Genomic DNA, 12,595 nt, shown 5'->3' with positions numbered 1-12,595 from the left:
AAAGAGGATCGTTCAGTGGAAAGAATCCACTGATGTCCTTCACGTGGCACAAATGAAACAGTAGATTCTGCGTGAGAACAATATCAAGGGCGAGACTATGCCACGCTGGAAAGACAGCTTAGGACATAAGGCATATTCATCATGGAGCATCTCATCCTGTCTTCCCGCAAGAAGACACAAAAGGGTGACATAGATCTATGATGAAGCCATCAAATCAGCTCAAGGCCATAGTGCTATAAAGAGCGCGCATTTGGAAAGGTACCATGCACTGGGAAGCTTCGGCATCAGTGGAACTGGGACTGTATCGTTGAATGGACTTCACCTGAGTAGGCGCGAGTGAAATAAAACGGAGAAACCGTAGAGTCCACGCAGACTGGCACAACTGATATAAGACCAGCTTTAAAAACTAGGAATTGTGAAGGAAGATGAGTCTAGGAGATTCCGGGATAATCTCCCCGCCAGAATTTCTTACACGAAGAAGGAAGAAACGAAGTAAGAAAGATACACTGATAGAAGTAGATAGAGAAGAAACATGGAATAAGGACGAAAGGGTAGTGAGAGTATGACACTCTCCATAACAAGGTAGCATACTAGGCAAAGTAACATATTTGTGGCTAAATAGCCGCTAAAGCAATCGTAGAGCGAAGCCGAACAGCAAAAACATTAAGGGTTTGACATCCAATGCGGAAGCCTAGGGACAACTGCGAGGCAAACTAGAGCTATACGGTGAACCAAGGATATATTATAGGGATAACGACATAGGCGGAACAATAATATTCAGAAGGTAGTACACGTATTGACTCATGTATGACTTTTAGGACAGAGAAGAAATCAGCCAAAAGTGGTGGACGTAGATGTAATAGCAACGATGCGGTAGCACTGTAAAGAAATGATGTGATGGAATGGATAAGACAGAGTCTGTAGTAGCCGGACAAAAAATTCACATTTGGAGAAGCTACTAGAGCCATCTACTGGAAGCTACGTGCTTGGAAGGATTGTCTACGTCACAGACCGCAAGGCATCTGTACTGAGATATGATAGAGACCTTTTACATGTTTGTTAATGACAGTAAATACTATTGGGGGCAATTGTGGTGATCGTGATAGAGCAAGACTTAGCTAATGCTCGAGAATATGGCCGTAGTGACATGCATAGGATCAATTAATGAGGGCACTATATGATCATGACACTGAGGATCATCCTTCACCAAGTAGCTTTGCAATTGAACCAAAAACGAGAGCGAATCCTTCTTAGGATTTGGTGCGTGCGTAGTGAAGACCTCATAGCAAGAAATCAGTCTGTAGGGGAACACACCTTGTGGTTTGAGTACGATCATTGTTAATTCAAGTTCAAACTAAATGACAAGAATAACCAAAAACAGATCTGTGACTAGGTGTTTTGATTTCAAACGGCCAACTTAAAAAAATTAGGAAAATTAGTTACAGAGAATGTGGATTGGACTGAAGAACTTGGATCTAAAGTGGAGGCAGCTGGATTAATCTACTTCAGTCAAAGCTTGCAGAAACTATCAAGAACGCCTCATCCAATAAAGCGCAAGAGGGAGGGAAAAATCAATAGCAGGAGTTGTAGAACCAAGCATCTACACGAGAGAGTAGATAGAAAAAGCAGAACAGGGAAGGGTCAAAGGCCAGGTATTTATTGGGTCAATCATGTAGGAAAGTGAGATAAGAGCCAAAAAGCCACCTGCCTAGCGTTGGAATACTGCAAAAGGAATCTAAAACCAATGACGTAAAAGATTCCATATAAGCCTATATAATAAGAAGAAAATTAATAAAGAAAGAGACAACCTGGGACCAACTAACACTGAGAGATGATAGAGAGGGAGGTTAGGATATCTAATCACTGGCCCACTAATCTAAACAAAACTCACTTCTCCATCAGAGTTTTAATCGAGGAGCTTAGGATACATGGCAGTCAGTGACATGACATGGGAATGGTAAGTTAAAGTACGATATTACCACATAGTCAGAAGAGACAGCCATACACTACGAAACAGCTTAATGGAATAAATTTACGATTTAATTAATGATCAGGGCGCCTAATCTTCATCAAGCATAATTAAGAAGGAACTGGCACATATGAAATTGCAAAGCCCCAAGATTAGCGAAGAATTTTTAATTAATCTGCTAAACTCATCCTACGGGTATTACTGTTATGACTCGCAGAGAACTGCTGAACATAGTTCTGTTTTTAAGAAAGGGCGGGGGGGGGAAAATGTGAACCAGGTACATACAGGACACTAGTCCGTTTGTCACAATGTATATGCAAGGTCTTGCGAACAAAAAATTTGAAGGAAAAGTGTCTCATAGGACATTGAAGAGTCAAAGTACTTGACGGACAATCCCAAAATACATCAGCGCAAAGATCTTCCAGTAGACCATAAGGAGGTGTTGACGGATACTGTTGTAGGAAGGCCACTGGCGAGACCTCATCAGCGACAAAGATACGTGTATTGCGAGTTACTGGGTCTCCACTAATTTAAAACGATAGAATATTCAAACGGGTAACAGGTTAAGCAGAGAAGGGGTACATAGGATTAGATCTGAGGAATGGAGAACTGTCTTAATGACAAGGGACTCAAGAGCTCTAGAACTTGGTTTAGTGTACCAAAAGATAGGCTGAGGCAGGGGATATGAAATGCTGCTTATATAATAGATCAAGGGATAACATATTAGGAGAGGGAGAAGGACCGTTATTATAAGCTCAACAAGTATAAGCGTGGACACAAGAACAAATGATATTAACTGGCATCAGGAGTTTAGACTATGAAATGGACAAAGGTTTTACCGATCAAAGCAGGTGGAAGTCTGGAACGCCTCAAGGGGAGCATGGTGGGCAAAAGACATATCTGGCCTCACGGACTCAAGCTTGATGGGGATGGTAATGGAATAGCTAATTGTGCAATTAATTGGATCTTGGACTACTTAGTGTAAATATACCAAGCCGTGATGGAGTTAGACTGGGTGGGACTTGGAGTTACTACCTCAGGAACGATTCTCTGTATTCTGGCTACGTGAGTCTTGCCCACGATGCTAGGGTTTGACTGACTCAACGCATATGTTGGGGACGGCAGGAAGATTTTTTCCGTCCAGAGGCAGAGTCTCTGGGGGGTGTTTCACCTTCCTCTGCCGCGTGGCAGCACAGCATCACTTGCTGATCTTCGCACCTTGAAGTCTTTAAACCAAATGGAAAAAAAAAAATTTGTAGAAAAAAGGAAAACCTTCAAGTTAGCTCAGACATAGTAGGGTTTATTACAGGAGTGGGTGGGTGAAGCTGTGGCCTGCATTGTCAGGTCAACTAACATCATAATGGTCCCTTCTGACCTTAAAGTCTATGACTCTCTGTGTTGAAAAGACAAAAACCCAAATTAACAAGGTTCTAAGCAGCTGTATTATGAAACACACATTTTGCACAGAAGATGAGGTATGGAAGTTTTAAGTTGGTATTCCAACATTTGTCTTTTTTACACCCATCAGCTTTCCCTCTAGTTCCTCCTCCAAATATTAATGAGGTTCATAATAGAATTTTTCCATATCAAATTACTTTCCACAAAATCCCATGTTAGTTTTCATACTTGTGGTGATGATGGCATATAACACCAATATCCCCTTCTTTTGAATGGATCTGGTTTACCGGTGAGGTAATCATTCTGGTAAGAAAGGGCATGTCTGAGTGCTGCAATTTCATCCAGTAAATTGTCTATTTCATCCTTGTTACCTGTAAAATAACAACATGGTTACATAACCTTAGAATGTACTTCAGTAAAGCTGAATGCTCTATAGTTATGGAGGTACCCACAGGTCTATATATTCAAGATAATGAAAATGCCAATTTAAAGTCTGCCACACTCCAATACATTTTATTTCTGTTATTTCATACCAATAACACAATATACTGAAGTTATTACCCAACACTTCAAATAAACACCAGACACAGCAATTTCATCTTTAGATGAAGAAAACGTGAGATCAGAAACACAGTAATTTAGTACTGTATACACTTGATCATAAGCCGGTTCGTTAATAAGCCGACCCCTGCAAGATGGATAAGTAAAAATGGAAATTTTTTATGATCCATTCATAAGCCAACCCTATAATTCAGGGGTTGGCAAACTTTGGCTCCCAGGCCATCAGGATAAGCCCCTGGCGGGCTGAGATGGTTTGTTTACCTCGAGTGCCCACAGGCATGGAGGTAAACCTAGGTAAACAAAGCGTCCCAGCCCACCAGTGGCTTACCCTGACGGGCCAGGACAGCAATTGGTGGGGAAATTTTTTTTGTGGGGGAGAAGCTGGGGGTCAGGAGAGTAACCCCTGTGACCACTCCCTACACGACCCTACTGCTAGTCTGGGACTCCCACATTCTTCTCATCCCACCCATTCCCACCTTAGCTGGGGCAGGCCAGGAGAGGATGTCTCTGGGCTGGCCAGAATTGCTCTGGCAGGCTGGGCGGCATGGCCGCAGCCTGCCAGCCCCGGAGCTGCAGCTGCTTTGGAGTCTGCGGGGAGAGCAGCGTGGCCAGAAGCAGAGAGACTCTGGCCCTGCCTCTTCCGTTCTACCTCTGTTGCCTCTCCTTGTCCCCTCTGTTGGGGCAGGGGGGAGGTGCTATGTCCCCCCCCCATACCCATTCATAAGCCGACCCGCTTCTCTGATGCTTCCCTTTTTTTACTAAAAAAAAAAAATTTGGCTTATGAACGAGCACATATGGTACTTAAATATAGAGGGAACTTTAAGAATTCTGAAATTACTTAAAATGCTTCTAAATTTTTTCTTTTTCATTACACGTAGTCATGAATAGACGTCTGATACCAGTTGTGAAATGTGATTTTCACGCTTCTGCCGCAGCTACGAACTAGGTTTCTGCTATATCTGCTGAATGTGTAACCCAGTTAATGTGGCTTAGCCAATAAAGTTGGGCACCAGTATTCCTAGACTGTTTTTTAGGTCTGCCACTTATTTGCTGTGAGACCTTGGTCAAGGTTGCAGAGGTTAAGTAACATTTCCTCATCTGTGGGTGTGATAATAATATGCACCTATATCACAGGAAGGGTGTGTGGTTTAATTCAATAATACTTGCAAAATACCATAAGAACCAAGATCCTTCATCCTGGATGAAAGAAGCTACATAACTGCATTATATGCAAAATAAGCACATTATGGAAGTGCAAACTTACTACATCCTGCTCACTTCACTTCCATATACCCATACCCTTCTCTTCACTCGCTCCCCCCCGCCCCCGAAGTTAAAAACAAATAAAAAAAACCCTGACCAGGAGGAACAAAGTGTGCATCTTAGAAACCTGCTCTCAGAAGCCTCACGGAATAGACTGAGTTTTGAATACATCCCCAAATATATGAAGTGAGCAGGTGGTGAGAAACATGGGGTAGAAACTTATTTCCTTTAAACCTGTGCTGGAATGCAAGGTACAGAGACACAAAAATAAAGTATTACCTGTCCTGCCATTGTCTAATAAGCTTTTCAGTCGGTCAATTTCTGCTCTCTGACGTTTCAGAATCTGTTTTAGTTTATCAATCTCAAACTTCTGAAAACTTGATGCAACAGCTCCGGCATCAGGTTTTTCTGTTTTATACTGAAACCATTTTTAAAAAAAAGTTTAAAATCAAAACTCGGTCTTATTTATAAAGCCCATTCTAGAAACACATCTCATTAAATAAAAAAAATCACAAACTCAGCATGTGAATTAATTTGCTGTAAGAAAGATTTCCCCTTCTCCTCCCAAATGATTGTGATTATGCAATTACCTACATAAAGACATTTTAATAAATGATAGTCCAGTGGACTTTCTTATGACTAACAGAAATGAGCATGTGGAAAAGTCCAGCACTAAGTTTAAAAAAACAAACAAAACCCTAAAAATCTAAAATTGTAATTAGGAAGTCAGTAATTTAAAGTTATCATATAATCAAAGAACTGGAAGGGACCTCGAGAGGTCATCTAGTCCAGTTCCCTGCAGACGTGGCAGGACTAATTAATTATGTTAGGCTGTTTCAGATATTCATTTAACCATGCGCCTATGTTCAAATTGATCTCTGCATATTTCACTCTTACCCATTTAGCATTCATATCTTGATGTATAGCAAAAACAATTTACCTGTCCTTCTTTTTCTTTTAAAAGTCTCTGCAACAATTCTATTTCTGCTTCTGCTTGGGCAAGATCCTCAGCTGCACGAGCTGCCTGCATACAGAACTTCTCCGCTTCCTGAAATTCCTACAACAATAAACGGAGCAAACCTTTAATTTTAACAGCTTATTTTACAGAGCTGCTGATGCCTCATACAGCATGGAGAAGAGCCTAGTAATAAACAATCATGCTGGTCTGTTTTCTTTTTTTTTTTTTTTTCACCTTTTTCTTCATTCCTATTATCTACATGAAAAACCAGATTCTGTTTCTTTTTTAACATGTTAGATAAATACCCACACTTATAGGTACTTATAAATATGGAGACAAGGTTCCTGACCTGAATAACTTGAAGTCTTAAGAATGTACTTACATTGTATCTGTTCCTGTTAATTTATCATGACCCTATGTCACAATATTACTGCAATCTGCTTTTCATTTGTTAAATGGCTATTATTCAAATCATTGTAAAAATTATGTATTCATAAGCTTTCAGAATGTAACGAGACAAATTATCCAACCTGGAAATTACCTACACTACCTTCCCAGGCTACATCAACTATTTATATATTTTACAATAAATAAGACTTGCCCCCAGACTGAGACCTTATGTGCCAAGTTTCAGTCCAGTGTGAGGATTTGTGGTTGAGCCTTAAACTCCACATGATAAAGGCACTGCCAAGAACCCTCCAATTATAACAGCATTAGTAAACATTATAAAAATGTATTATTTATATGTTGAATTACCTCGGCTCGCTCTTGGTTAATTTTGAGAACAGTTCCATGGAGAGATTTTAGCTGATCTTTGGCAATGGAGAGCTCTGTGGTTGCCAGTTTATCCGAAGTGGCTATTGCTCTTCTTAATTCCTTCAATTCTTTATCTAGGCCAAGAATTTGCTTTTGTGCTCGGGCATCGTCTAAGTTTTTCTGAAATAGGGGAAATTAACAATATATATCTATATATAGATCGAGTTTTTATCTACGGATTATATGCCTAGAGTTGTACTGTTTTTACATAGTTAATATTTTATAACTTTCTTCTGGTGTCTCTGCAGGACATTTTACCTTACAGCCTATAGGAGTCACTATGCCCCATTTTGTATAGTGTTATCTCATATTATTTTTCATTTAAAAGTATTTGAGATGCTTTGCAATTTTTTTTTTTTTAATTTTAAAGCAGAATCAAACTAACATCACTGGTAACAATCAACATCTACACTTGAAGTCCCAGGTAACATACCATAAATCCTAGAAATCAAAACTGCCAAAACACTTAAAGGTTTTTTCTTTTGATCCCCCCCCCCCCCCCCAGGCAACTGAGTTCAGTGTGTGCTTGTTCTTGCTTATCTACCTCCCACCTTATTCTCTAAATCTTCCAGTTGAGTAAGAATTTTCTCCTTCTCCTCATCAGCTTCTTGAAGTTGTTGATCGGCAAGATCCTGTATTTCTTCCATACTCTTTATTTTTGCATGCAAGTGCTGGATTTCATTCTCTAGCTGATGAACTCTAGTCTCATTCTTCCTGTTCTCAGATTTAACCTGCAGTTTAAATAAATTACAATGAACAACATGAAAGAAGCCTACACAATGCATGATTTCATTCACAATTTTGCTGAAGTTTAAAAATACCTGTTTCTCAAAACATGCAATTAGCAGAATGCTATTTATCAAAAGAGAGAGTGACAACTACCATATCATGATTTCAATAGAGTAAAATTTTAAAAGAACCTAAGTGACTTTTTTTTAAAAATGGGACTTCAGAGCTTTTGAAATTTGTACCCATAATCTTTACTTTTCTACCTGTATTTACTTTTCTTTGTTCCCCATATATTCTATAGTCTGAACACTGGCTAAGCATATAATCAAGTACAGCTGTTGCATGCACACACCAGAAAATGGCTATCCCTATTAATTTTTGGAAGCATGAGAAAATTCTTCTGAGACATTTATGCATAAATAAAACCTTCTGCAAGCTCTATGCAATAAAAGATCTCAGAGTACACTGGGGCACACAGCATATCAGTGCACAGATGCCTATTTTAAGCCATTGTTTCTAGAAACAGCATCTCCATACATATGCATCATTTTTGATCCAAAAAAATAAGGAGTCTGTGTAAGGCAAGTCTACTGTAAGACATGAGAACAAGTGTTCATATGCATCAATTTATCCCTACAGTAGCCAGAATCTATTTAAAGTGTGTGAGCTGTCAAATTACTTCTGAAGGATTTTTTTTTGTTGTTCTCAACTGTTTATATCATTATCCTTTAATGGATAGTTACCACTTAAGAGAAACATGCACTGCTGGAATCAGGTGAAAACCAGAACCACACTACACAAATTAAAAAGAAAACAAACAAACCCATCTTCTCATATCTGAAATGAAATAGTAACATCTCTCTCTACATTCCAGTTGTCCCAAACCTGCTCCAGACAAACAAATATTTCATCTATATAACCAAGAACTTTTAAAAAGTGCTATGTAGGGAGTAAAATTTGATCCTTGTGCTGCCAGTTCAATTTTCTCCATTTGTTAACTTGCAATTCTCTTACTCTTGCTTCTGCAGCTTTGTTACAGGCCTGTCTATATTTTTCTTGCTGAGAAGCCATCTCTTCTTGTAACTGTCTCTGTCTAGCCCATGCCTCCTCTTTTTCTTGCTGTGAATGAGCAAGGATTTCATTAAATTGTTTCTGCAGGTCTGCAAGGCTTTTCCCTACAATATCAGTTGAATTATGGCATCTGAAAGAAAGACAATGCAATTCATAAAAAAGCAAGCAATAATTTTAGTTCTTGGTGTTAGATGCTGGGATTTTTCCAACCTAATATGCTAGTGCAAGAATTTAAGGTGGCTGATAGAACTAGGTACAGTTCAATAGTGGCCCAGCTCTATAGCTGAAACTGTATGGAGAGGTGTGTCCCTATCTCCAACTCTCCCCTTTCCACTCTGTGTGGCTAGAGGAAAAGCAGCAGGTCTTGTTTACCTACACCCCACCCAGCTGGGTCTCACTAGATCTAGTAGCAAGTGATCCAACTGGCATACTCAACTGGCGGTGCCTTTTTGATTGGTCCCATGGTTCCTGAGCCAACACAAAATATTTAAGCAGATGTGGAGCAAAGGATTGCTCTCTCTCTTCCTGCTCGGTGGCAGGATACCCCACCTACTGTATTTAAGAGTACTGATGTAGGGTGTGTAACTGTGAGGATGGAATGCAGGACATGGCAACAGGGTTATTTATGGGCCAGTGTCAGAACTGTACTCCACAAAGGTCGAGAAACAGTGCTTATCATCTTGTTACTCCTACACACTTAGATCTGTGCATACCAACTCATATAATGACATTACTAATGAGTTTATTTTACCCACCTAATTTCTCCAATTCCTGTCTCCAGTTTTCTCTTGAGCTCACTTACACGAGCTGTGACTTCTTCAGGATGAATTGTGTTGTCAACTGCATGGTTTAGCTGATTTTGAAGACTTTTAAGCTGTTGTTTCAAAAGGTTATTGTCTCCCTGTAAAACCAAATTTAAGGGGTCAAATTCCAGTACACCTCTACCCCAATATAATGCTGTCCTCAGGAGCCAAATAATCTTACCACGTTATAGGTGAAACTGTGTTATATCAAACTTGCTTTGATCAGCTGGAGCGCTCAGCCCTGCCCCCCCGGAGTGCTGTTTTACTGCGTTATATCCAAATTTGTATTCTATCGGATCGTGTTATATCAGGGTAGAGGTGTACTTTAGAATCTGACAACTATTTTCCCAATATGAAATTAATCTTTCCTTGCAATTACTCCTGAATATTGAAAATATTTTGATGCCAGTTCAAGAATGGGCTTGTTTGTATGCATCTCCTTCTTAGCAGTCTAATGAAGTAATAAATATATATTTGTAGAAGTTAAGCCTATTGCCATAAAGGAGCTGATAACAAAAGCAAACTATAGAATTCTCACTTCATTCAAGGACTTAACAGTGAGAAACTTCTCAGAAAAAACAAACCGCCACCAATTTCAGCCATTAGAATTGTACAAAGATAATACACAGAGCAAAATTACTCAGTTAAGCCAACATAACTAATTTTCAGCAAGAATCAGGAGCAGTCTTTACTTTACAAAACTGGACCTTTCCTTTTGTGTCCCTGTTGTCTGTCTGAGGCTCTGAGTTGCTGACTATTTACGTTGGAGAGCAGAGACTACTTTTTGCACCTGTGGTGCTGCCCCTAAGGAATACTTGTTCGGACAACAGAATGACAAATACACATATCCACATTATCCCTAAGCCAGGAAACAAGAAGTGTAAGGTAGTAAATCAACCTCCAAGTTAAATTAATTTCTGATTTGACTAGAACCTACTCCAACATACTCTTGATATTCAGTTTCTCTCTTGCAGGATACTATATTTCTCTCCAAATTTAATGGGAAGCAAGTGTGCTCAGCAGTTCTGAAACCTGGAATAACTAAGCTTCTTTCTCACTCACATGCACTGAGCTGGAAGGATGGACATGTTTTACATAAAACAATAACCAATCCCTCTGGAATATCATGGAGCAGTCTTAATAGCCCAATTCAGACCTCAAAAACAGAAGGATGATGACTGCAACATGGGGCTTTTGGGTTAGGAATATTAACATTAGGGAGAAAGGAGTCAGAGATGCTACTTAAGATTCTCAAACAGATGCAGAGTACATAGAGGAGGAAAATCCATATTTTTCCTTTAGGGGGGAAAAAAAACATTCCAGGTGAATTCTGAGACAAAAAATAAGTATTTAACCTGCAATTGTTTGAGCTGGGAGAGTAGCTTATTGTTTTCCTGTTCCTTCTCTTCTGATATTTCTGCTTTGGTAAGAGCATTTTCTAATGCCTGCCTTTCTTTTTCAAGTTCAGCTTGCAGGGCTGCATGTTCCATCTATAATAACAAAGTTTTCAGATTTAAAAACCAGAACAATTGTACTTTTCAAAACAACAAAATTAACTGAATTATAAGAGGTGCTAAACTAGAGCTGGTCCAAAATCCCCTTGTTGACAGAGGCAGCTCCAGGCCCCAGCACGCCAAGCACGTGCTTGGGGCGCCAACCCGCAGGGGGCGTTCTGCCGGCGGCGCGAGGGCAGCAGGCAGGCTGGTTTGCCTGCGGAGGGTCTGTTGGTCCTGTGGCTTTGGAGGACCTCCCACAGGCACGCCATGCTTGGGGTGGCAAAAATCCCTAGAGTCGCCCCTGCTTGTTGACTTTTTTTTTAATTTCATTCGAAGTTTCAACATTTTCCAAGGGAGTTTTTCAGTTTTTAGCAAAACTGAAAAATTGTGTCTAAAAACAGGAACTGTATTTGACGACTTGTGTCCCCATTCTCTGTGGGCAGGATGCCTATCTGGGGAAATTTCTGAAAGACAGTTTTCAGACAAGCCCTATGCTAAACTTCAGAAGACTGTGGTAATGGCACTTCTTTATGCTTGGGTAACCAATATTCTTCCAACTGTATTTCTGGAAAGCCACAATTGCTAGTCTGTTTTTATTCAGAGTATATTCTCCATGGAGAGCCCAAAATTATGCTGTATCTTGCTTTCCAGATAAAGTTATAAATCCATACCAAAATGGCAACTACAACCCATACTGGTTACATTGCCTTATGAAATAATAATTGCTACTTGAACATAAGGAACGTTTCCTTATTAAACTTGAAATTACTGAATGCAAAAATAAGACCCATCATTAACAAAGGAATTATCATTCATATTTGTTTAAGTTCCTTGCTACATACATTACTTTAAACCATTAAAAGGGGATCTCTTTAAAAGAGATTTCTGATTATTACATAGGAAAGTTCCATCACAGTAACAAAGAAGGGGATGGAAAAGTTTTCTAATTAGCATAATATACTAAAAAAAAAACTCTTAAAATGGATATCTGAAAGCAGGATTAACTGGATTTTGACATTTGTGTTATAAATAGCCAAAAATGTTTTAATCAAAAACATAGCTATTAGAATTTTTATCATGAACTCAGATGGCTTTAAAAAACCCACAAAACAGCTAATAAGAACAGCTTCCCTGGAACTTTCATTCTTCCCAGACTTCAAAGGTAAAAAGATATTTCTAGATCTAAAAAAAAAAAAAACCTGAGTAAAGTCCACTTATGTTTTTCAAGCTAGATCGTCCTTTTAAAAAAAACTATTTTCATTTGATGTCACAGTAATTCTATTCTCACCTGACTAAATCGTTTTAGTCTCTCCAATTCTTCCTTCTGTTGATTGGCTTCAACGTCTCTGACTTTAAGTTGAGCCTCCAATTCAGCCTCATATGCAGTGAGATCCCCTTGTGCCTCTCTAAGACATTCATTTACTTCTCGTTGCTCTTGGAGTGCACATTCAAGCTCTGCAATTTCCTGAAATTGCACATTCAACTTAGAAATACACACATTTATGATTCTGTTCATATTTCTAGTTAGTTT

At 39.3% G+C, this 12,595-nt stretch overlaps 1 protein-coding gene across 8 annotated transcripts in view; it reads right to left on the bottom strand.

The window, feature by feature from the left end:
* The window catches only part of CNTRL (centriolin), a 63,315-nt gene that overhangs the window by 23,898 nt on the left and 26,822 nt on the right, over positions 1-12,595 (bottom strand). For 7 of the 8 annotated variants that reach the window (XM_032767443.2, XM_032767440.2, XM_075060449.1 and 4 more), the window contains 9 exons: positions 12,353-12,529; positions 10,924-11,058; positions 9,521-9,666; positions 8,709-8,895; positions 7,517-7,696; positions 6,906-7,085; positions 6,132-6,248; positions 5,471-5,609; positions 3,596-3,738 (listed from right to left, as the gene is read on the bottom strand). In XM_032767443.2, the coding sequence (XP_032623334.1) occupies positions 3,596-3,738; positions 5,471-5,609; positions 6,132-6,248; positions 6,906-7,085; positions 7,517-7,696; positions 8,709-8,895; positions 9,521-9,666; positions 10,924-11,058; positions 12,353-12,529 (1,404 nt within the window). The remainder of the gene's footprint in view (positions 1-3,595; positions 3,739-5,470; positions 5,610-6,131; positions 6,249-6,905; positions 7,086-7,516; positions 7,697-8,708; positions 8,896-9,520; positions 9,667-10,923; positions 11,059-12,352; positions 12,530-12,595) is intronic. The other variant, XM_075060448.1, reaches the window with a different exon arrangement.

The sequence above is a fragment of the Chelonoidis abingdonii genome, chromosome 24 (genome assembly GCF_003597395.2).
Source record: "Chelonoidis abingdonii isolate Lonesome George chromosome 24, CheloAbing_2.0, whole genome shotgun sequence".
Taxonomy (NCBI): Eukaryota; Metazoa; Chordata; order Testudines; family Testudinidae; genus Chelonoidis; species Chelonoidis abingdonii.
Note: the sequence above shows the minus strand (reverse complement) of the source record. Positions and strands in the feature narration are given on the sequence as shown.